This window comes from Nanorana parkeri, unplaced genomic scaffold (genome assembly GCF_000935625.1).
Source record: "Nanorana parkeri isolate BGI_ZX_2015 unplaced genomic scaffold, ASM93562v1 scaffold504, whole genome shotgun sequence".
NCBI classification, from domain to species: Eukaryota; Metazoa; Chordata; class Amphibia; order Anura; family Dicroglossidae; genus Nanorana; species Nanorana parkeri.
Window position 1 is genome coordinate 995,687 of NW_017306772.1, and position 26,881 is coordinate 1,022,567.

General features: G+C 40.6%; 1 protein-coding gene across 1 annotated transcript in view; it reads left to right on the plus strand.

The window, feature by feature from the left end:
* Positions 1–26,881, plus strand: part of SUSD1 (sushi domain containing 1) — a 123,014-nt gene that overhangs the window by 82,566 nt on the left and 13,567 nt on the right. The window contains exons 20-21 of the mRNA XM_018561150.1: positions 396–642; positions 20,144–20,183. Of these exons, the coding sequence (XP_018416652.1) occupies positions 396–642; positions 20,144–20,183 (287 nt within the window). The remainder of the gene's footprint in view (positions 1–395; positions 643–20,143; positions 20,184–26,881) is intronic.

Here is a 26,881-nt window from a genome sequence, read left to right on the forward strand (position 1 = left end):
ATATTGGCAGTTGGTTAACTAAAGATTTTCCACCATGCTAGAAAATATTTATCCGATAATAATCATGATAAAGAAGCACTTATTATTTTCCTTTAATGAACACATTTAACACTCAATAGTCAGTCATCATAACAAGTGCTCAGATCAATCTCAACTCTTTTAAATATCAGACTATGCATGGCTTCCCCAAGAAGTCTTCACTCAATGCAGTTTAAAGATACTTGACAAGAGCAGATTCACTGACATAAGATGTTGGGAAAATTAGATTAATGAGATTAATCTAATGATGACATGATTTTGTTGGCAATTCAAAATACAAGATGACCTGGAAGTCATCTACTCAGTGAACAGTTGTTCCTCATTGAAGCTTAGCATTACCACTTTGCTTTTTACAGGTCATACCAGGTGTTTGTGATTCAGTCGATGTCTCGGTGTTCCTTTACGTGCGAGTCTTTGGAAGCTGTGACATACTTCAGTAATATATCCAAGACACAAGGTTACGTCACTGCTGAGTTCTTCCCCGAAGACACCCCTGAACATCTGGATCTCTTGGTTGGGGACAGGCAATACTATGGAGACTTTTATAATGCTCCCTTAGAACGAGGGAAAGACTACTGCATAATACTAAGAACTGTCAGCAAGGTATGCTTCTGGTCTGTAAACGTTTTCATAAATATGTAGTAGAAGTAAAATTGATGCAACAGAAGAAATGTTAAAATTTTTACATTTAGTCCACATAGCTCATACTGTAAATGCCTTGAATCATTTCTAGACTTTGTTAAACTGTACCACGTACCATGCTTTAACTTATCCGGAACTCTTGTTTATTTTTTGTTTTGCACACTTTTCACTCTTCTTGGGGAAAAAAAAAGTATGTAAAACACTATTTACCATTTCCACATTCCACGATCGTCCTCCAATCCTGCTGGACGATCCTCTTTTAGGTGCAATAATGCCCAAACCACTCAATCTTCTTCCTATGAAGCTGGGCTGTCAAGAAACACCACTATAAATAGGGCCGAAGAAAGACATCCATCTCTGCACTTTATTTCACTATATTTAGGATAACTAGAATTATGATGTGCAGGGATGTTCAGATACCAAGTATTGTACTGTAGCTGTACAAGTACTGATACTTTTCCAGCTCCATTGATAGACTAGACTAGAGAAAATCTCAAAAGTTAGTAGGCAGCTGCCGTTTTTAAGGAGCATTGGCTACGGGGCTCCTGGGATTTGTGCATCATTTGAACAACCCCATGGCACCCAGCGTCGCCAGCATGAAGTCTCAGACAACTCTGTCGAAAGCTTTTTCCGCGTCCGTTGACAATAAGAGTGTGGCCTGGGACCTCCCGCCGGCACAGGACACTACATGTAGGGTGCGCATCGAGTTGTCCCTAGCTTCCCTTCCCGGAATGAATCCGGTTTGATCCGGGGATACAAATTTAGGTAGCAAAGGCTGTAAGCGGAGTGCCAGGGCCTTCGAGTACAGTTTGATATCCACATTCAATAACGAGATAGGCCTGTAACTGGGGCAGCAGGTGGGGTCCTTCCCCGGCTTGGGCAGGACTGTAATATGCGCTAGGGTTGTTTCTTGCCGTAGCTCCTCGCCCGAGGTGAGGGAGTTGGCATATTCGGTCAGGTGAGGTATCAGGATATCTTTGAAAGTGCGGTAATACGTGAGTGTGAATCCATCCGGGCCAGGAGCCTTGCCCGTGGCCATCGTGTGCAATGCTTTCGTAAACTCCTCATCTGTAAAGTCTGTCTCTAATGCCTCCAACTACTGATACCATTTTTACCAGACCGAGAGACCAAGTACAGATACTTGTCCAAGTACTCAAATACCAATTACTGATACCTTTTTTTAGTGTCATGTGACAGTTTTTTCTGAATTATTACAGACTAATGATTTTAGAACAGTGGTGGAGCGCCAGGCCCAATCGCAGCTGCAAGCACTGCGACCCTGTTAGTTCTCGTGAAAATGCAGAATATCGGCACCCATACAGGTACTGGTATCTGACCATCCCTAATGGTATGCATTATACGTTTTATAAATGTATTGCGGAGAGGGGTTCAGGACGGGGTGGAGAGTGCATGGGTCCTCTAACTGAAGGACTGCTATTTTCTAAGACATGCCATCTCAAGAACCAGGTAGCCATTGTACTTCGGACAATTATAGCCTACCTTTTAAAAGCCCACTTAAATGGCTGCTTATACATCTGTCCCTTTTGAGACAGTTGGTGTATCTCAAGCTGAGGATCTAGTATATTAGGGCATCACTCCTACACTTCTGTATTGCATCAGTTTTATAATTTCATCTGGTTTTCCTTATTTCTGCTCACAATGTCACATCCTTCTTTAAGGGGGTTACCTGCAACCTTTAAGTTCCTGTCAGCTTCTCTCCCAGTGCCTCTTTCTTAGTTAGACTCCTCCCATATATCCATAGCTGCCTCTGGGCCTCAAAATGTGCACCTGTGTACTATTTATGTGATCCTCAACATGGTGCATGCAGCAGGAGACTGGAACATGCTTGTACATTTAGCATGTCCACAGGTGCATATATGTTTATTGGTGTGTTTCAGCACTCATCTTGATCATCTGACTGACCTTTGCATGGAAATCGACAATAGAGTCTATTGTAGGGTTAGTTTCACTTTTGAGTCTAATACTATGATTATGTTTGTCCTTTTTGCCAACCATCGTTTATCTGTTTATATTTTAACTCCATCTACGCTAACTTTTGCTGTGAATTTTGGCCTTGATCCTGGTCTACATTTTGACTTCTATGCATGGTTTAAACATATGCAAGTAAGAACCCCCTGCGTACCCCAACTATTTTTCTCCTTATTCCTCTACACCATCTATGCTTAGATGGCTTGATCTTTGCTTAAACTATGGCTTCCTTGTGTTTGAGAACCTGATAGTTTTCCTATTCATTCTGTTTAGACCTGTTGATTATCTAATCCATAATTGAGCGCAGTTCTGAAGATCTGGAACATTGATGCGGTTCATGATTTTTTGCTTCTTCAGGACTGGGCTCAATTATGTACATACAATATGAATCAAATCTATAGGATATAAATTTTTTGGGAATACCATCACCATAAAGTTAACCCATGTGATTGTCAGGAAGTCAAGACACATACTCATGTGAAGTCTTTGGCAGAAATAGTGTCCAGAAAAGACACCCAAATATAGTAAAGTGTCCAAGAGAGCTATTTGTACAATTGGCATCTGGTTAACTTCAATATCTGATCACTCAAGTTGTCCAAGATCAGAGGAACTGGTGGTGCAGACCCATGCACAGGACAATCATCCTTCATACACCAGCCTCCTATTTAATACAAATTGTATGTATATAATTTAGCCCAGCCCTGAAAAAGCAAAAAAAAAGGGAAAAACGTGTCATCTTTGTGCAGTATCTCAGTAAATGTTTTTTTTTATGATACTTCCAACAAGCATACAATTACTGTGTTTCCCCGAAAGTAAGACCTACCCCGAAAATAAGACCTAGCACTATGTTCAGGGATTTCTGTAATATAAGACCTACCCCGAAAATAAGACCTAGTTCGGTGGTAGTTCTAAGACCTAGTGTCTTTTTTCGTAGAAAAAAAATATAACGCACTGTCTTATTTTCGGGGAAACGCGGTAGTTTATAGATTTGAATGTGATGTAATAGTAAATTTTTTTTTTTAATACAAAAGTACTATCTATGTATCAAGAAACGTTTCACCGCAGTACATTTAAAGCTTCATTTTGTTCTATAGATATTGATCCACTATAAGTACTTTGTCTGGCTTTGTGTCTTTAGTATCAGAAGGCACAGTTTAGGATTTCTGTATCGCACAGAACTCTCAGGAAATGTAATCACTGAAGAAACAGGTCAGGAGCTGCAGTAGGAAGGGAGCCTCTGCGTGAGATAGGATAAGACTCATCTATTTCTCAATCTCTTGTGCTCCTAGCAGGACAGTTGTGGAAAGCAGAATGCACATCTAGATGTATCACAGATGCATTTCTTTTTATTGTCGGTCCTGTCATGCAGATATTCTGCCGCGTAGGTTTCGAGTGTACTACAGATGTCTAAATATTTACAAATCAATGTTTATAGTGGCCTAGGCATTTGATGACAGTTTACATAACTAAAGTAAAAGTAGAAATAAAACATTTAAATAGTTATCTGGTGTCTCTGGATATGTTGAAGGATACAATATTAAAATGTCTGCTCCCCTACTTAGTATCAGTTAAAATAGACTGGATAAAAAAATCATATTTCAAATGAATCTATGGGGCCATACCCATAGGGTTTTTTTTTAACCAATTTCCACTATTGAGTTAAAAGGTACCTCTTTTTTTGCCATGAATAAAATGTGCCCCTGAATCAAAATTTCTTTTTCGGCCTAAAGTCTAGGCAGCTTTAATCACATGATCTTTAACCACCAGAAGACTTGAAGGTATTTCACTAGAGACTGCAGACAGTTTTATTTTTAGTCAAGTAGACCATGTCTGCTAGCCTTGCATTGATATAACTGAATCGGCAAGGGACAATTACTGAGAAATAATTCTTATTTATATACAGTGCCAACACATTACACATTAATCCCTGCCCTCAAGGATCTTACAATCTAACGTCCCTATCATACATGTATACATAGGAGGGCCAATTGAGACAGGAGCCAATTACACTATACAGTATTATAAAAAGTATTGGGACGCCCCTCCAAATCATTGGATTCAGGTGTTCCATGAAATTTCCTTGCTATGGATGGATGAGCGACTTTGGGGTGGAGGAAATTGACTGGCCTGCACAGAGTCCTGACCTCAACCTGATAGAATACCTTTGGGATGAATTAGAGCGGAGACTGTGAGCCAGGCCTTCTCATCCAACATCAGTACCTGACGTCACAAATGCGCTTCTGGAAGAATGGTCAAACATTCCCATAGACACACTCCTAAACCTTGTGGACGCCTTCCCAGAAGAGTTGAAGCCGTTATATCTGCCAACTCAATATTGAACCCTACAAACTAAGACTGGGATGCCATTAAAGTTCCTGTGCGTGTAAAGGCAGGCGTCCCAATACTTTTGGCAATTTAGTATATCAGCATGTCTATGGAGTGTGGAAGGAAACAGAAGTGCCCAGAGGAAATCCACACAAGTACAAGGAGAACATGCAAACTCCTGGCAGATAGTGACCTGGCTGTGATTCAAACCAGGGACCCCCGATATTGCAAGACAGAAGCGCTAACCGCTATGCCACTGTGCTCTATGTATACTGTGCACTATTTATACTTAACACACTATACATATAGAGAATGTCGTGAAACCATTACCATACCCTGATATTTTTTTATACATCAATCAAGGCAAAAAAAAGTTAATTCAAACTTTGGTTGAAGCAGAGATACATCACATAGAAGGGATTTCTTACAAAAAAATATTTTGACATGCCAGGCTCTGAACATGCAGTTTCAAAACTGAACAAGGGCACCTCCTATATTTCTGTACTTGATAGGTTCCTTTTTAAGCTGCTCGCCCTGGAGGAAGGTATAGCATATAATATATTTCTTTATAAAACGTTTTAACTAAAGGTCATGAAGCTTCTGACACTTCTGGGTATGGGGGGGACATGCAACTTCCCTTCCTCTCATGCCACTGTGCTAGTGCTTAGTGATTAGCTGTTTAGGCACCCAATGCTGTCATGTGGGGGTGAGAACAGAATCCTCAACCCTTTATAAATGTTAATGCCATACCACCATTTGGAGCTTATACATGATTTTCTCTCTTCACTCTTGGTGATTAAGCAGAGCAGCACAAGTATAAGAGAATATAAGCATAAGAGAATACAAGTATTTCCAGTGGAACCATAAATCTCTTGCTTAGCATCGGCAAAGCAAAAGCTTGTTTTAATGATCATACAATGTTAGATATAATTGAACATATGGGCATTTCTGTATAATGCAGTGTAAAACATTGTCAGGGTTATTTACAAAAGGGTGAAGAGTTTGGAGAAGACAGGAGAAGTGAGCAATCTAGACCAAAAAAGCTTGTTCACACCAATTACAGTGTATTTGCACTACCAAGTATGCACTGTATTGCATACTAAATTCCCCCTTGTGTTCTCGGGCAGTGGAATTGCCCGCACCTGAACGCGTGGCACAGCAATGTCTGCGTTCTGGTCCAGTGCGATTGCAAAAACTAGTGCATGCAGCATTTTTTGCGATCGCACAGGACCGCCCCAGAACGCAGGGGGGAGTTTAGTATGCGATACAGTGTGTTCCAGCTGCTAACGGCACTGGAACACACTGTAATTGGTGTGAACAAACCCTTAAGAAGGGGGTATTACAATATACTACACAGCCAATCATTTTTCCCCCATGGTGACTGGGAAAGTGGGATAAGTCTGACACTTGAAACACTGTGTGAGAAAGCCAGAGGAGGAACATACAGTAGCTCAGACAGGTAAGATTAAGCATCATACATGCATGTGCATACCTGGGTTATAACTTAAGTTGCCAGTAGTAACTACATGCTTCCTGGCTCTCCCGCCTCTTCAGGCGCGCTGGTGTGTCCGACACTGCAGGCAGGGAGGAGCAGCTCCAATGTGTTCAATGCTGCGGGCTGGGAAGGGCGGGCCAAATGTATCTGACACTGCGGGCGGGGAGGGGTGGACAAAATGTATTGGACATTGTGTCAGATGTTTCAGCGTCTGACACATTGGCCACTCTAGCACAGTAGTTCAGGGCAGGGAGTTGACCCGTGATCTACCAGCGTTAGCTTTGCGAGCGACTGATAGATCGCGATCGACCTTATGGGCAACCCTGGCCTAGATTGTTCACTTCTCCTGTCTTCTCTAAACTCTTCACCCTTTTGTGAATAACCCTGTGTGTTTTTTCACTTTTATAGTAATCTTAAAAAAATGTGCAGTACATATATGTATGTAATGCATGAGATATCATGCAGAGAATAAAAAGTCAAAATCTATGGATTTTGGAGCATACACCCATGATGTACTTTGTGTATCTCAGCATCTGTAATTAAAGAGCTGTGGATTGGTTTGCTTATCTGTACTAGTTTCATTGTCTTGGTTGCCATGTGATGAAAACCAGATGACCACTTACTGGATATGTGAATAGTACAGCCCTTGCTAGCTTGGATTGATTTTAATCAAATCCTGGATTCTTCTAATTATGCTACAACACAGTTTGGCATATCTTGTATGTGGATATTGAACTAATACTGAACCTATTAACAAAATATAAACAATAAGCAGCTGAAAATAATTAGTGCAACCAGTATTGCACTTCAGTATTGTGATCACATATCTGGAACCTACCCAAAAATGAAATGCTAGCTGTAGGTGAGCTGAGCCCAAATTCAGGTAAAATTATAAGTGTTGTGATGTTTGGGGAACCTAGCACATATGGTGAGCGCTTAAAGGAGAACTATGACATGAGTGATTTCCACTCACCTCATAGTTCTAAGCCGACCTGTGACAATGAGACTGTCACAGGTCGGCTCAGTAGATCGGGAGGTGAGAGAACACATACCGGGTTCCCTCACCTCTCGATCCTCTCACGGCTCTCTGCCGTGACAGGGGGAGGGGCTGGATTCCCCTCTCCCCGCTCCGATCTGCCAGCGCTGACTGGCGGAACGGACAGGGGAGGGGGCGGGTACAGCTGGCTCTGCCTCTAGATAGGCAGAGCCAGCTGTCACTCACGCAGCTGGGTGGATCCCGTCATCTAAGTCGGGATCCGCTCCAGGTGCGGCGTCTCAGTATACCGCGAGCTTTAGCTCGCGGTATACTGGGGTAACGGGAGGACAAAAACTAGCGTCCTCCCGTTACCCCAAGGAGAACTATGGTGAAAAACACTGACCCCATAGTTCTCCTTTAAGGACCAGTCTTGAAGCCGTTTTTAACATAAACAGGACAGTCTTTTTATTTCTTCTATCAACACAACATATAGTCTGCTTATATTTCAGCAAGTAGACAATGTCTCACCGACCAAAGATTGTCGCACATACTCCATGTGTAACTAGCTCTCTAAAGGTGCCCACACACCTTGCGATAATCATACGATAATCGCGGGAAATCGTGAGATAACTGCCGCACGGACCGGTGTGCGCAAGCGCACACTGCCCGTTCAGCATTGCGGTCATCCATGTGTAACTAGCTCTCTAAAGGTGCCCACACACCTTGCGATAATCATACGATAATCGCGGGAAATCCCGCGATCGTACGATTATCGCAAGGTGTGTGGAAGACGTACTGCCGTTTCTACTGTACGGTCGCACGACTTTTGTCTTTCGAACATGTTCGAAAACCAGGCGAGAATCGTATGATTTTCGGCGGGTTTTGTAGCATGATCGTGAGATAACTGCCGCACGGGCCGGTGTGAGCAAGCGCACACTGCCCGTTCAGCATTGCGGTCATCGGAAGCCTGCCCCTCAGCGGGGCGTGCTTGCGATGATTGCAAGTACGATCTGCCTGTCCAAGATGGGCAGATCGTACGTTTTTTAAATTTTTAAAGTCTTGCGATGGTTGTAAGGTGTGTGGCCAGCTTTAGCCTCCTTGGCTGTCTTCCCTGTGCCTCTAGCACACACAGCTACCTGACACCCCTCTGATCTCTGGGTGGAGTCCTCCTGACTCCTGAAAACTTCTGTTCCTCTTCCCAGCTGGAGCCCAGAACATTAGCCAGCACCCTTCCCATAAATGCTGTGCACAGGTGTGCAATTAGGTGCTGGCCACTACTAAACAATGGACCCAGGAATGGAGATTTCATCCCTCCCAATTCTCTTAGAAATCTCCCAGTTCCAGGATCCCATGCCAAATCCAGAAAACCTGGAGAGAACTGCAAAGATAGTTCTTTCCCAGCAAAAGATTTTGTTCCCTGGAACTGCTAAGCCCCTCTGGCTGAGAGTCCTGGGTGACTATTACACCCAGTTCTACAGTGGGATTGCCACACAATACCACAGTGTGCAGAAAGATAACCCAATAATGTCTTGTTATTGCACCAGGATGACTTGGTAGATACTGTTCCACAGGATACACACTAAATTTGGCATGCGTAGAAGGTAGCATAGAAATCTGTTTCTGTTAAGAACCATGTACTAGTAAATTTGAGCACCATTTATTCAATGTCAATTACTACATGACAGCTATCTTATCCCATATCTTATCCCATACACTAGCCAAATATCTCAAGTGCTGTACAAATATATGACATTGCCAGTGCAAGTTGCAAAGTATATAGCTGTCGTCTTGTCACTGACTTTCAATAACTGATGTTCAAAATGATTAGTGCAGCCAAAGGGTCTGCCAGTTATTTAAATTTAGTGACTACATGATAACTATATGCTGTGCAATTTTGGCTAACAATTAAAGAAAGAAATTTGAATGCTGATTAAAACAAACTTGGCTATAGTAAAGGACAAGAACAATTAAAGGACAGTATATTTTCAGTGAGCACATGGATTATGTTATTATAGCTATGATTCCCTAGGAGTGGCACAGTGGTTAGCACTTCTGTTTTGCCTGTCCTTGTGTGGTTTTCCTCCGGGTACTCTGCTTTACCCCCACACTCCAAAGACATGCTGGAAGGTTGTATGTCTCCTGTCTGAATGTGCCTCTATGTGAAAAAGGGACCTTAGTTTGTAATCTCCTTAAGGACAGGGACTGATGGGATTGTAGACTAGAAATGTAAATTTTGTTTAGTTCCAAACGTAAATTTGTATGAATTTCCTTAAATTCTGACATTTGAAAGCATCCAAATTCCCAAATTCCAACGCATCCGAATGCAAACAAATCTGAATGTTTAACGAAAATTTGGATCCATCCAAACTAAACTTGACCTTTCTCTGGCCAATCCGATGTTTATTTTGGCTGCTGGGGATTGCGTTACAGGCACAGTCATGTGACTTCCTATTGTGGAGTAGAGAGAGACGATAAATGCAGTAGGAAAATACACGCTGTCAGGACTAAAATGACCCCCAAAAAATCACCAAAAATAATTAATAATAATACATTATTAATAAATAACTTATAGTTAAAGGACCCCATCTGAATAGATCTGAAACAAAATTCTGAATCGTTCTGAAACAAAAAGTCGGATGATCCAAAATCTGAATAACGAACCATAATCAAATTTCGGATCCAAAATCTGACAAACTAAGGTAATAAAAATCCGAATCCGTTTGAAATGAGAAGAAACTATTTTTTTGTGTATATATTTTGTTTAAAAAAATATCTGGCTGTATTCCTAAATGCACAGAACATTACTGGATATTGAATTCTAATAGGTATATTAAGCATCAGAGATTGTTGATCCAGGGAATATCCAATTACCTTATGGTATCAGGAAGGAATTTTTTCCCCTGTTGGAGCAAATTGAACCATGCTTTATAGGATTTTTTTGCCTTCCATTGGATCAACTGGGGGTAGCTGTGGTCATAGGGTTCTGTTTAGGCTTTTCTTCTCCCTTTGGTTTTTTTTTTCTCCGTTTCTCTATAGGTTAAACTCAATGGACTTGTGCCTTTTTTCAACATGACTAACGGTCTCAGCGAATCACTTTCTTGATTGCAGAGTTCAGAAAGACTTGTCTTGTCCAAAGGTCTTGCTGGTGAGCTAGGTTAGTGTCACACAGGAAGAAGGTTCCATCATATGCCCCTGCCCCCATCCCAGCATATATGCCTTGCTGACATAGGTGTGGGCAGTAAATACCAGCAGGGGGTCGGGCTTGCCCCAGGACATGACAGTCCAGCGGATCTCCTTTGATCAGTGTCCAGCCCCAGGAACCCTTTGATGGTCTTTATTTGCCTATCAAACAGTCACGGGGAGTTCACGATATCAAGGAACCTTTCCATCAAAGCTGTATCATAGATGTCAATTATTTTAGGTTCCAACACTAACTATGTAATTGGGTATAGTATTACTGTAGATAGGAGCCAGTATAGGTGAACTGGACTTACACCAACAAAAATACACAAACTCTGTAGTAACATTTTCAATATGGAACCAGTCAAATGTCACTGGCAGACAGAGAAAGAGTCTAGAACTTTTCAATGTACACGAGAATGTGTTACTGGTAGTCAGCAACATAATTTGTTAGAAACTTTGTGCTGCCCCTGGCAGACTTGTTGCTTTAGGCCGCAGCCTATGTTAGTTATGTAGAAAATCCAGCCTTGATTGTAAACAAAAGTGTGGAATGGGCAGTAATTAGGTGTCTGCATCAGGTGTATTGCATTTCTTTTAAAATTAAGGAAGGGTTTTTAATTTTGTCCGTTTTTAGTTTTTTTTTTTAGCTGCCTATGTGCCACTGTATGTGTCCTAGTGACCATTGTCACTGGGAATTAAAGTGAGAGAAAACCCAGCAGTTTGAGTTGTAAACAGAACAGGAAGAAAGGAAAGTCTTCCAACGTATAAGCACATGGGTTTAGTGGTTAGCACTTCAGTCTTGCATCACTGAGGTCCCCGCTTCATATTCACGTTCAGCCACAACAATATTTGGATGGAGTCTGCATATTCTCTCTGTGCTTGCATGGGTTTCCTCCCTAAAAGATAGTGACCTTTAAATGTAAGCTTTTTGAGTGCAGGGACCGATGTGATGTGATGACTCTATATACTGTAAATACCTGTATTAATGAATACATAAAAATGGGGACATGTTCCGGTGACAACTATCTAAATGTAGATTTCCTTCTCAAGAAGTAAGGCCAAACACCTAACATGGGCTTTAACCCTTCCATAACCTCTCCAAAACTATATAAAAAAGTTTTGACTTTAGATATAATTTTAAATGAAACTAATACAGTATATCTGATGTTTGGCATGCTTCAAAATGTTTGAGATGCATCCAGCAATCAAGTGAATGTTTATTTTGACACATGGACATACCATACAGAATATATGCCTGACCTGAAATAATTTGCAAAGTATTACTTTATTATTTTGCACAAGCAGCTTTTTACAAATTGGAACTAGTTACAGCAACATCATGACTCCATAAAGAGTGATTGTTCTTATGCAATTACAATTAGAGCTGCATAAATGAAAATTGCCCATGTAGTTCAGCCTTATGCTTACTATAATCCCCACTTCTTTTGGTTAGTACCGATTTTAAATTCAGAAGGTAGGCACTATCGCTGGAAATTTTACCAGTTTTGTTCTTTGAGACTGCAAAGGCTGTAATGAGTAAAGACAAATCTTTTGACTTAAACTGAAGTGACAATTTCTAAATGTTGCCAGCAGATATCCTCAGGCCATTTCAAGCACTTTCCCTCTCTGCACACCCAGTGCAGCCTTTTTTTTTCCATTATTACATCATGTTGCTAAAGCCATCTGCAAAATATAAACTGTTCATTAGTTTCATGCAGAGCTGAATATAAGTGGAGTCACAGTGAGCATGTAAATACAATGCATGACTTGCCAGACATTCCTTCTGAAACCATGGAGGTCACGTATAGTCAAGGCAACTGGTATTGTGAATTTACAGGTAAAAGAGCAACAATATATTTAGGATGTATATAAAAGCATTTAGCATGCTTTTAGCATTTTATAAGATAAACAACACTTTAACAAAAAGGGTACAGTGATTGTTTAACCACATTAGCACTTGTACCTGTATAAACCTTATGGACCCGAGCATTTTTTACATTTTCACTATGAGCATGTTTGTTCGGCGATAACTTTGACATTAAATAATAAATATATTTCACACCAGAAAAATATTTTTTAGAGAAATGTGGCATTTTTAAATTTTCAATATTGGCTTGTTTGTTTGGCAATAACTTTTTTTTTATTAAGTAATACATACATTACACAGTAGGAAACCATTTTTAAGAGAAATTTATATTCCAATTGCTATTTCAAAAAGATAAAACAACATTATTGTATTCTATCTAAAAATATAAAAAGAAACAAAAATCACACATTGAAAAGAGTTTACCAAACTAAACATAATCTAAAATGTGGATACATTAAATCAATACAAATACATATAAGTAGATATCATACGTGAACATTTTTTATAAGAAAAACAGCACTTTAACATTGAATGTGGTAAAAGGGTACAGTGATTGTTTAACCACTTCAGCACTGATACCTGTATACGCCTTATGGACCAGGGCAATTTTTACATTTTCACTACGGGCATGTTTGTTCGGCGATAACTTTGTCATTAAGTAGTACATACATTACACACTAGATAAACATATTTTTAGAGAAATTTGAAGAGGTTTGGTATTGCAAAAAGATAAAAGAACATTATTTTATTCTATCAAAAAATATAAAAAGAAACAAAAATCACACATTAAAAAAAGTTTACCAAACTGGTTACTGTACATTATAGATATGTCAAATCAATAAATATACTCTTCATTTCCATACATGGGGAAAACATTTTGCATTGTATAAGGAAAACAGCACTTTAACACTGTAGTAGTGTAGTGTAGTGTAGTAAAAGGATACAGTGGATGTCTAACCACTTCAGCACTCGTGCCTTTATATCTCTTATGGACCAGAGCAATTGTTACATTCTCACTTGTTTGTTCAGTGATAACTTTGTCATTTTTTAATATATACATTATTACAGGTATTTATATATCGCTGACAATTTTACGCAGAGCTTAACATAGTTTCACATTCATATCAGTCCCTACCCTCAAGGAGCTTACAATCTAAGGTCCCTATCTCACACACATACATACAGGGCCAATTTAAACAGGAACCAATTAACCTACCAGCATGTCTTTGGAGTGTGGGAGCAAACCCACGCAAGCACAGGGAGAATATGCAAAATTCTTGCAGATAGTGACTTGGCCGAGACTACGCCACTGTGCTGCCCTACATTTACAAAACATTTTTTTGGAGGGGACAAACTATGATTTGTTTTGGCAATATTTTCTTGCAAAAATTATTTTACTTGTAATCTCTAGACATAAAGACATTAACAATATTAAGATGTTTTTTGTCTATTTTGACCAGTGTTAGCTTTTAAAATAGCAGTTTTGGTGTAAATAAAAGGTATACAGTTTATGCTATAATCTTTCTTATTTACATTAAACTAAAATGAGGTTTCTGACTTTTTTAAAGTTAAAACATTCCTTTAGCTGATTAACTGTCATATGCTGATCAAACGTCACACATCTGACCTATCTCTGAATGAAATAATAAATACAATGCAACAATACATTGTTGCATTGTATTTACTCAATGACACTTGTAGACTACCTGTAACTGTCGTTTTACATAGGAAGGCTTTATTTTGAAAGCTGCTCCTTCTGTGTGATACAGGGATAAATATTGTAATTTACAGTTATTATTATAATTAATTAGTAAAGTGATTTAATCATCTTCTGCAATTAAGTAAGTGTGGCCCCCTAAACACATAATCTGACCCCCTGCAAATTTATGTCACTCAATTTGTTCCACTATTTTCTTTGAGGTGTCTGCTCTAACACCTTTTATACTCACCTGACCCTTTGTGGCCCCTCTTCAGGGAATGGAGACCAGTGGTGCAGTCCCGGTCACTCACAGTGATGAGTCAAGGGGGAGATAAGAAACTGAATAAGTCAAGGGGGAGATAAGAAACGGAACATTCTTGGTATTCCCTTAACTCCCCTGCGGCCAGCACTTAACCCCTAAAACAGGGGTCCTCAAACTACGGCCTGCGGGCCACATCCGGCTCGCCAGGGTCCTTGGCCCAGCCCGTTCGGGTGTCAAGGCCGAGGAGCTGCAGGCCCCTACCTTTACTACCTCCCGGCCGGCCGTTGTAAAAAAAACGCCGGCCGGGAGCTCTCTAGATAAGCCACGCCCACTTGCACGTGTCTTTAAAATCAGGCAGCGATGCCTGTTAACATACAAGCGATCCGCCGGCTATAGAGCGGATCGCTTGTATGGGCGGTCGGCCCGTGTCCCCCTCCTCCCGTTGTCACGCTGATCCTGGGCTCCACTGAGCCCAGGACCAGCATAGTGCCTCTCTGACATGGGATCAGAGGGAGGTCGGCACACGACCTCCCTCCGGTCCCCTCTCCGCAGTAAGAATGCAGAAGTGATGTATATTACATCACTTCCGCATTCTTGTGTCACTCTCCAGCTTCAGATGCTGGAGACAAGCTGATGAAGCAGATCTCTGCTTCATCCGTTTCTTCGGGGGTCCTAGGTGACATTAGGGGTCTTGGAGACCCCTGATGTCTCCATAAAGAGGACCTGTCACATCTTTTGCTATCACATAAGGGGGTTTCTTAGCCCCCTATGTAATAGCAATAAAGTTAAGTGGGAAAAAAAATAGGAAACAAAATTAAAGATTGCATTTTTTATTTTAAAGTTACACATAAAAAAGAATTTAAGAAAAAACTTTTTTTTTTTAAAGTCCCCACCAATACATACACGCATGCAAACATGCATCGGGTGCGCATACCTGCGAAAATGACGATTGCGCCCATTACGCCGCACATGTTCCATATCGTCGCGAACGTCGCAGTGTGAGCAATAATTCTAGGGACATCATTAACTGATAACACTAAACTGATGAGCTGTAAAAGTTTTTAAAGCGTCGCCTATGGCCAATTTTGGGTATGGTGATTTTTTGCGAGTGCGCGCAATTTTTAAGCTTGACATGTTTGGTGTCTATTTACCCGACGTGACCCCGTCTTTTATGTTTTACCAAAAAATTGGGTGATAATAAATGTTTCCTAACATAATGTAAAAAAAACACTTTTTTTTGAAAATTTTCTGTAATTTTCCCCGAAATATAGGAAAAAAATAAAAACCGCAGTGGTGATTAAATAACACCAAAAGAAAGCTCTATCTATCCCCAATAAATTGTAAAAAATGAATTTCATTACAGCATTGCAGGATGGAATAAATGTCAATCAAAGTACCGCAGCGCTGAATACTGAAAAATGGCCTGGATGGGAAAGGGGTCTAAACACCTGGTCTTCAAGCAGTTAAAATAGGCCCAGCCGCCCTAAACAACATATAGCAATCAATCAGCCGCCCGACCGCCGCCGGGGTCCAGCGAGAGATCGTCATTCAGCCGGCCCCGCCTAGGTGTCAGGGAAGACACACAGGCAGTTCCGGAAGCTTGGCAGCTTCTGTGTTCGGCCTGCGCGACTGCGCCGAGGCAAACCAAATGCCTTGGTTCCTTTAGCAGCGTAACGCCATTGCAGCTGCGCCCCTCCAACTTTGGGTGCACGCCAGCACAGGCTCTTGTAGGGTGGCCAATAAGAAGAGAACTGGAATATGAAGTGATGCCATCTCCCTGCCTCTCCCAAAGCTGCATGCCGCTGCAGAGAGGTAAGACAGGGCAGTCTACATGCCCAATTCTTGTGATCAATAACAAATACTTGAGCTGTAGAAAATAATAAGAAATCATGCTAGTACATGTTCCAGGCTAAGAGAAATTAATTGTATTGAAAAAATATTTTGTTTATTAAAGAAGTTGTTAAAAATATTTATATATACCCTCTAAGTAAGGGCTTATTCACACCAGAGCAGCAGCTGCTGGAATGCACAGCAATTGCTCACAAACGTTCCCCCTTTGTTCTGGGACGGGAGGGGGCATGGCGGTGTGGCTCCACAGCCACGCTCCCCTGTTTTTTAAACTATGATCCGGCCCCCAGCAATGTCTGAGGGACAGTGAACTGGCCCCATGTTTAAAAAGTTTGAGGACCCCTGCCCTAAAATATCATTTTAAAGCCCACTAACACGAAAACCAACCCCTAGAGGATAACTATTAACACTTCCAGTGAATCCTATTATCAATATCAGCATTACTATAATTTTCTTTCATTTTTGTAATTCGCTTTTTCTTGATCTTCACTTCGAAGGAACACGTTTTCTTTTTGTCCAAATTAAATAATATTTTTGCCTTACACCATCCCAATGTATAACAGTGGGGGAGGCTTTACAGTGGTTTAACCACATTGAAGCTGGTTCACTGAGGACACCTATGAAGAAGCATATTCAAATAAAACCATAAAAGAATTTTGCAAATAACAGTCAGGTGTGAACATTGACTAGCAGAAGACATTTTCATCATAATCATGCCATATTCATATCTATGTAAAGTATGCTTTACATACTCACGTAAAGGTCCTTCAGTTACTCTGCTGCAGTAAAATAAATATATGTATATTTTTTTAGCATGTGGAAGAAAATGGCAAGCTTTTAGCTATAGCAATTTGTAGCAGTGAATTTCATAGTCAAGGAACTAGCAGCAATGATTGCTTGGTCCTGAATTGCTTTGAAGAAATTCTGTGTAAAAGAATGGCAAATTACATTTATTACCTACAACTACGACAAATGCAAGTTGAATACATGCTGAATATTCATTCAAACATCTGTCATTATGGACAGTTTTCAAGAACAGAAGTCATTTTGTTTTTCCCTTTTATGTGTTCACTGTGAACTACATGTATTGTGTTCTTTAATAAAAAAAATAGAACAAATACGGCACAGCTGCTTCACAGCACCAATAATTTATGGTCATTATCCTTACCAGATATGGCGTAATGACCATTGCATAAGTAAAACCAAAAAGATTTATTTATAAATACTGATACAAAATTGTATAAAAGAAATCATCAAGACATGGTAAAATTCCCCCATATTATCCTTAATATGCCGCCAGAGAATATACAGGAATGCCTGGAGTATCATATGTATCATATGAGAGATTTGCAAATGTCCCACACTGTGGTAATTCTGGCTGGCTTGCTTATCAAGTGTTTATCCCGATCTGTTTCACTATTTGCGCTTCCCCAGGGGACCAAAGGTAACTAGTCAAGCATCTAGTGCTTAGGGGGGGCCCAGGGGTTCTAGGATACAGAGCCGGATGCAAGACATTCCCTCTCTTCTCCAATCCGATCTATGGCGTGGACACTGGAATCAGGATTCACAGGGCATTATGCTGTCATTTTCTTCTAAATTTGTACAGTGCAATCTAAAAAGGAACCTAGGTGGGGGAAAGAGGTGGATGAGTGATTCCCTGCCTCATTCAGCTGTGTGCTATAAATTGGAGTTTTAGCTACTAAGCTTGGTAAACCATCTTTTTTTTAACATATCAGATAAGAATAGGCAGCTAAACATATAGAAATTAGCCTGGACCTCCACATATTGGCTGAAAATTCAAATATAAAATATAATCTTAATTTCATATTTACCTGGCTTAAAGCTGAACTATGGGCAGGTATAAAAGACACACATTAATGTAGCTTAGTAATTATTTATCCATCATTACATTTCTTTTTAAATGCAAGCACCGTAAGTAACTGTATTTTACCTGGTATCTGCCTTTTGCAGGTTCTGGGACATAGTGTGAGAGGAAGAAGCAGTGCAAGCAGTCAATCAGTGCATGTGCTGACAGGAAGCATGATGATAGGAAGAGAAAACAGTAGGGATGCACCGATATATCAGCCGCCGAACCATATTGTCCGAAAATGGCACTTTTGGATAAATGCCGAAAGTGCAATTTTCCTGCCGATACAGCAGCACATCCCTGGTTTCTTTCCTCCCCGCTGGGCGCTGCTCTGTGTCCCAGCGGGGAGGAGAGAAACTGTCACAGGCGGCCAAGCGCTACGGGAGGAGAGTGCTGTGAGCGGCCGGCGCCTCTCCTCCCACACCGCTCAGCCTCCTGTCACAGTCCGGCAGAGCGGTGTGTGGGCTGTCACAGGAGGCTGAGCTCTCCTCCCTGCAGGAAAGCCAATGCAAACACTCAGCGATCAGTGATCGCTGAGTGTTTGTACATACAAATAAAATATTTGATTTTTTTTAAAAATTTAAATAAAAAACATTTTTGGTTTTGGTGTCGGTTTCGGCCTGACATTTTTTTTATTTCGGTTTTGTTTTTGAAATTTCCATTTCGGTGCACCTCTAGAAAACAGATTGACAGAGAGAGATGAGCTCATCACTGTCCTGCTTCTCCTTTCACTGTCCAGTCACAGGCTGGGGTGAGTCCAGAATGACCTGGGCTCAGAGCAAATGGGTTGAAAGATGCTGGCCATCTGATTAAGGACATCTAAGAAAATGACTGAGGGGTAAATCTCTGAATAGAAGGTGAATATTGCCACAAAAGCTGGTTTTGTTATTGTATCTTTTATTGTGCTATTCATTTTTATCTTGATGGTTTTGGCTGGAGTGCTGCTTTAAAAAAAGGCAAAGGCATTTTTATAAGTTACGTTTCTAGCACCTAACGTTATAATAAATTAAATAAATACAAACACACTACACATTCCCTTTAATATTTTCTAGCCAATTCCTATAGTAAAGGGAGAAATAATTTGTCTGCATACCAAAGCCAGTTACTAGAAAAAAAAAAAATCATGCTTCAGCATGTGACTATCCCATGCTTGGAGCCACGTTACTTGAGATCACATGTCTGGATACTACACTATGACTTCTTTGACACAAGATCAAAGGCTATCACCTGACTGACTGGGGTCTTCCCAGCTAATGATGTATATGGATAGCAACAGGCGAGTTGTTTAAAAATCTTTATCTGAAATTCTATAAAAATCATCAAAATAGACAGAACTGCTATGTATTTATATGCAGAGAGTGAGATAACAAAGATATAGTCACCACATAAAATTCCAATAAAAATATATTCAAAGAGCAGATAAGCAAGTGCATTTATGTTTTTCGTGTTCATACATGTTGTACATTGCTGATATACGTTTATTACAATATTGATCATAAAAAATGTTAGCGTGGAAATTTTCGCTGTAATTTTTGTTATAGTAAACCCGCGTGTAAAACAAAATACTGAAGCTAATAGCACTAATAGTTCGCTGGAAGCATGAACTGTAACCACATATTTGCTACTGAAGAAGAATTCATCCCTTGGTACTTGGACATACTTTTGTGTGGAAGATAATAGTTACGACCAGAGCAGGATTTCTGCATAGCCAATGTAGATTGTTGTTTAGGCGACCAGGACTGCCAGAGGCTGTACAAGGCTACTCACATTATGTTGCTGACCGATTGTAGCACATTCCTGTTTGTAAAGGGTTCAGGCTGCCGTACTGTCCACTGGTGCAGTGCAGCTGGGCCTTCATTGTGGTTCCTATATTTTGTTTGGTGGACTAATATTCTATGCACAAACTGTGAATCTAAGTATGATACTAATGCATTTCTGTTTTTCTTGATTTCAGATGAAATCACACACATGCATGGTTGTGGCAGAGATTGAAGGTGAGAATATCAAAAATATTATTGTTGCATTTAACAGTAAGTAGGGATGAGACTCAAACTCTTTATCCATCCGGAGTTCCTTGAACGGGTGAGCAAAATGGCCAGATTTGGCCTGTCCACCCACCTGTTAAACTTCCAGCTGGGGAAGCTGGAAGTCATGTATTTAGTGGCAGTATGACTACCAATGAATGTGTGGCCCTGGCCAGTGATGTTGTGTGGGCCATAGTGTCATTGGTTGCTGGAATAAAAGGATCTAGTATGAATTTTTAGGGGGAGCCCACACAGTTTTTTTTTATTGCATTAGGTTTCCTCCTCAAAACTCATACCAGATCTTCATTAAGGATAAGGGTCCGCTATGGATTATGAAGGGGGGACCCCACCCCATTTTATTACAAACAGAATCAAGCAGTGAAAGAAATGTAATTTAGTGGCAAATGTTTTTACTTCTTTGTTAATGTGACTTTTGCTGGAGTACGTTATACAGGTGCTATAAAATATTTTACACAGCGCTGTAATGTTAACTAATGTTTCTAGGTATATCTATACCTACCATAAAGTGTTCCAGTAACTTAAAAACATTCAATCACATAAAACAACATATTATAAAGTGCTTCAGTGACTGTGTTATATAAAACTTTCAATACATGATGAACACATATCTATCAATGTGTATATACTGTATCTCCTGTCCAATAACAAAGCGACAAATCCGTCAATGGTGTATAATCCTGCCAATCTATTAAATCTTCTTTCTAATGTGGATTTACTGATACACCACTGTGGTCCCTCCACCTTTCTGCACACACCCGATAGAATGTGACCTTGTAGTACTCATACTATTGTCAGAACTTCACCTCTATGCAGTGGTGGTTGCCTTCAGATTCAAACCAGTATGTCAGATAAGCGAAGCAATTTGTTGACTTTGAATTTGTAGAATCAGCATCTGGAAACCTCAAAATGTTTTAAGTGTTTGACGGGTTGGATGTATTCGTCACTTTGTTGGACTGGAGATAAATACACTAAGATATATATACACTGAGTGGCCAGATTATTATGACCACCTGACGTTTGTAGGCAAATTAGCTATAATTAACTACAATTTCGTGCTGAAGTTGCTAGAGGGCCAGACCATTATAAATAGGGAAGCAGGTTGTTTACCACGACAGTAGAAGTGATTTTTTTCTGACGATATGGGTAAAAAACGCGATTTAACAGCCTTTGAACGTGGATGATTGTTGGCGCTCGGAGCCATGGAGTGAGTATCAGCAAAACAGCAGAATTTGTTAAATGTTCAAGAGCAGCTGTTGTTAAAGTGTTTAACCCCTTCGTGACTGACGACGTACAGTGTACATCGCCAGCATTGAGGCTGTTTAAACAGACTCCCGGCGACTTTTGCCATCACGAGGCGGCCCAACAAAGTCATCTCGTGGCCCAACGAAGTACTGATGGGGTGGTCATAATAATCTGGCCACTCAGTGTATATATTCATCATTTATTGAAAGTCTTATAGAACACAGTCACTGTAGCACTTTATAATATGTTGTTTTATGTGGTTAAATGTTTTTGAGTTAAATGAACACTTTATGGCGGGTTTAGTTATACCTAGAAGCATTCCTTTATAGCGCTGTTTAAATATTTTTTAACATTTAGATACCTTTTTTATAAAGCTCACACAGCTGCTAGACATATCATATACAGTATCTCACAGAAGTGAGTACACCCCTCACATTTTTTTAAATATTTTATTATATCATTTCATGTGACGACACTGAAGAAACGACACTTTGCTACAATGTAAAGTAGTGAGTGTACAGCTTGTATATCAGTGTACATTTGCTGTCCCCTCAAAATAACTCGACACACAGCCATTAATGTCTAAACCGCTGGCAACAAAAGTGAGTACACCCCTAAGTGAAAATGTCCAAATTTGGCCCAAAGTGTCAATATTTTGTGTGGCCACCATTATTTTCCAGCACTGCCTTAACCCTCTTGGGCATGGAGTTCACCAGAGCTTCACAGGTTGCCACTGGAGTCCTCTTCCACTTCTCCATGACGACATCACGAGCTGGTGGATGTTAGAGACCTTGTGCTCCTCCACCTTCCGTTTGTGGATGCCCCACAGATGCTCAATAAGGTTTAGGTCTGGAGACATGCTTGGCAAGTCCATCACCTTTACCCTCAGCTTTTTAGGCAAAGGCAGTGGTCGTCTTGGAGGTTTTGGTGTTTGGGGTTGTTATCATGTTGGAATGCTGCCCTGCGGCCCAGTCTCCGAAGGGAGGGATCATGCTCTGCTTCAGTATGTCACAGTATATATTGGCATTCATGGTTCCTTCAATGAACTGTAGCTCCCCAGTGCCGGCAGCACTCATGCAGCCCCAGACCATGACACTCCCACCACAATGCTTGACTGTAGGCAAGACACACTTGTCTTTGTACTCCTCACCTGGTTGCCGCCACACACGCTTGACACCATCTGAACCAAATAAGTTTATCTTGGTCTCATCAGACCACAGGACATGGTTCCAGTAATCCATGTCCTTAGTCTGCTTGTCTTCAGCAAACTGTTTGCCGGCTTTCTTGTGCATCATCTTTAGAAGAGGCTTCCTTCTGGGATGACAGCCATGCAGACCAATTTGATGCAGTGTGCGGCGTATGGTCTGAGCACTGACAGGCTGACCTCCCACCCCTTCAACCTCTGCAGCAATGCTGGCAGCACTCATTCGTCTATTTCCCAAAGACGACCTCTGGATATGACGCTGAGCACGTGCACTCAACTTCTTTAGTCGACCATGTCGAGGCCTGTTCTGAGTGGAACCTGTCCTGTTAAACTGCTTTATGGTCTTGGCCACCGTGTTGCAGCTCAGTTTCAGGGTCTTGGCAATCTTCTTATAGCCTCGGCCATCTTTATGTAGAACAACAATTCTTTTTTTCAGATCCTCAGAGAGTTCTTTACCATGAGGTGCCATGTTGAACTTCCAGTGACTAGTATGAGAGAATGAGAGCGATACCACCAAATTTAACACACCTGCTCCCATTTGAAACACCTAAGACCTTGTAACACTAACGAGTCACATGACACTGGGGAGGGAAAATGGCTAATTTGTCCCAATTTGGACATTTTCACTTAGTGGTGTTCTCACTTTTGTTGCCAGCGGTTTAGACATTAATGGCTGCGTGTTCAGTTATTTTTTTACAGCAAATGTACACTGATATACAAGCTGTACACTACACTACTTTACATTGTAGCAAAGTGTCATCTCTTCTGTGTCGTCACATGAAATGATATAATAAAATATTTACAAAAATATGAGGGGTGTACTCACTTCTGTGAGATACTGTAGATACATTCATATTTGACCGTGGTCTCCATACCATTTATCTTTACATTATACAGGTGCACCACTTCAAGCGAAAGTTTAGGGCACCCCCAAGCATGTTATTCAAAGGAAATGGGTATTTTTAATGTTTTCCTTTTGAGTCTTATTTAAAAATCTGCTCCCCGCTGAGCAGTATTTCTTTTAAATTTTGTTTCAGTGGTACTTGTCCTCCATGGCACTACCCAGCTACTCATGTCCTTTCTCCCCAAAAGCTTGCAAACTGGTCTTGAAAAAATAACAAGACTTGGCTTCCATAGACTTCAGTCAGGCACTATGTTTGGGGTTTGTAAATGTTTTTAATTGTTCAGTGAATGTCCAGCAAACTGAACACTGCTTGGTCCCCTCACTAAAAGTAAACTGCAGGTAATGAAGTTTTGAAAGAGTTTTATTTACAATGTATACAATGCATAAGGCCGAATGACACCTGAGCATTGCGGTAATGTCTGATACTGCAGCGTGCAAGCAATAGTGTATTAATTCTGAACAGCACCCCAGCCAACTAAGGCAAGGGACTTTGGCTGCAGCTATGGTCTGCTGCGTAGGGAAAAAAGGGTCAGTTCTGGTTTTTAGTGTGCTGGGATTTACTGGCAGCCCATTTAAATGTATAAGCCACTTCAATATAGAAAAAAATAATGGGCTGCCTTAATGCAACTCATATTAACATGCTTCATAATGTGTGAAATAACATACCACAGCACAAGGATTAAGGGGGCCGAAGGGCCATGGAATATTTGTACTGTTTCTTCTTTTTACCATCATTTCCTGTTGCCAATGTGTTAGCAAATGCTTATTACACACCAAGCTGTAGCAAACTAAATAGCATTTAGTAAGGCTTGACATCTACTTTAATCTGTTAGACTTAGGTAATATTGTGCATTTGTTGCTCAAGTGTTTATTCTGTCTTTAGCCCTTTCAATATAAAGCAGGATATAAAGAAGGATTGAGCCGTACTTGCAAAATCAAACATTTACAACAATCAAAAGTGCTAATGTTGTCCCTCTAAAGAAGCCATACTTGGCCATATCCTTGGGTGACTGCCACATCAGGCTAACAATATAGTATGGCCACCCTTACTGGAAAACATTATAATACATCTAAATCTTGTTTTGTCCAGACATCCTTATTTTTCTCTTTTGGAGACCTGGCACACCTTTCAATGATTCTGTGAAAATATCCCATAATCCCTTTTTTAGACACATATTTGATAACTGTTTTAAAAAAAATCACTTTAGTGATGTTTTTGCTCCTAGAAAAAATTGGTGATGAAAGTGAAGTACCATCTGCCTTGTCACAAATGAATATTTATAATTAATGACAAATTAATAAGCTGCAGCTTCATTCAACTAACTGGGTGATTGTTTGCGAGTTACAATAATAGACACTAGACATTATATCCAAAGATGTGCTCCTAATTATTTATTAATACAATAAATCACAATTCAGTCCATATCAAGACGTATAGCTGCACTAAAAGCAGATGAAATGACAACAGAATTCTGTTACAACATATCCAGCAAATGACTCCTCTAGAATTGCTCACCAGTTGTTATGTTATGGGTTCCATACCTGAGCAGGAAAATATTCCTCTACCGGACTTCTATATGACAGCAATAGAGACAAGCATTCAGAATGGGTGTTTATGTTGTTATTTTCTGCTGTGAATAATTGAAAAGGTAAACAGAGTCAGAGATTAATCTTTGCCAGCAGCCTCCACAGAGTTCAAACTATCAAACTAGCATGCATTATTCATTCAATAAAGTGGTAATGCTGATCGTAGATATATAATTACAGCTGTATCCCAGAGTGCCTCCATTGTAAAATTAAGTGGATAATGGTGTTTGATTCTGTGGAACTTATCAAACTCTCAGATGAATCCTCAGATGCATAAAACAATTGTTACATGTCACTTTTTTTGTGCCAAGTGCTGCAGGATGTCTGGTCCTGATCATATAAACAGTTCTGGCACAATAGGCTGAAAGATTTATTCTTCAGCCACTTTAGAGCATAAAATACTCCAAATGTTCTTTTCATGATCTAGTTATAAAACAATTTCCCACGATACTTTAATAACTTTATTTCTATCTTCCTTGTTACTTACATCACTGTATATCTTCTGAATTCTAAACTGATCATGTTTAGTGTGGTATGGGAATGTTTCCTCATTTATCCTTTCCCCAACAAGAAATAGTGCATTTAAAAGCGTAGCTACCATCACAGCATTCATGAGGCTTGGGGAAAGATTTCGGAAGCAGGAATTAGAGGGATGCAGGAACATTGATCTTATGTAAAGAGGATCCTGTGCAGGACATGTGATAATGCAAATAAGGCTTTAAGTTTATAAATGGGCGGGTCAATGTTTGTGTTAGAGAAAGGGTTAATTCTAGGGTTACACAGGGTTTGCGTAAGGCAGTGACGGATCTAAGGAACAATGGGCCCTGGTGAAAGATTTGTTTTGGCCCCCCCCCGCTCTTATAATGCCCACACTGCCCATCTGACAGCCCCACTGTCCACCTGAAAGCCCACACTGGCCACCTGAGAGCCCGAACAAGCCACCTGAGAGCCTGCACTGGCCACCTGAGAGCCCCAGTGGCCACCTGAGAGCCCGAACTAGCCACCTGAGAGCCCAAACTAGCCACCTGAGAGAGCCCCACTGATCACCAAAAGACAGCACTGGCCACCTGAGAGCAGGGGAACAAGCTCACTCACTCCCACTAATTCTGCATTATGATGACTTGTATAATGATGTCATTATATATTTCAATGTAATAATAATAGAAAGAAAGAAGTGCACAATAAATGCGCTTGAAATATTCAGAAACTATCCCTCACTCCGTTCCCTCACATCCCCCCACAGCCAATACTTTATCCAGAAAAGAATGGTAATGGATATAGAGGTCTACAACTCTCAGCAACACTTTATCCAGAAATGCAGAATGGTACCAGCTATTGAGGACTACAACTCCCAACAGTACTTTATACAGAAATGCAGATTCATTCCATCAGTTATAGAGAGCTACAAACAGAACACAGAACTTAGGCACATAGATGAAAGCATCACCTTTTCTGACTGTCCTCCTGGCGAGAACACCATGCAGCAGGGAGAGGCGGCAGGCTCTGTATTCAGGTGGCTGCTTGCTGGGTCCTAATGGCCGAACCCCAGTGCTGCCTCATAGTGTGCCTGAAGGCTGCTGTGCTGTGTGTTTATGTATTTTTGGCTTGCTCCCAGCTCTCTGCCGGCTCTTTAATCACTGCCGGGTGAATGGTGCCCCCCACCATCTCTTGCCCTATCCTGCCATCGGTCTTGTGTCTGGATTTACTGCC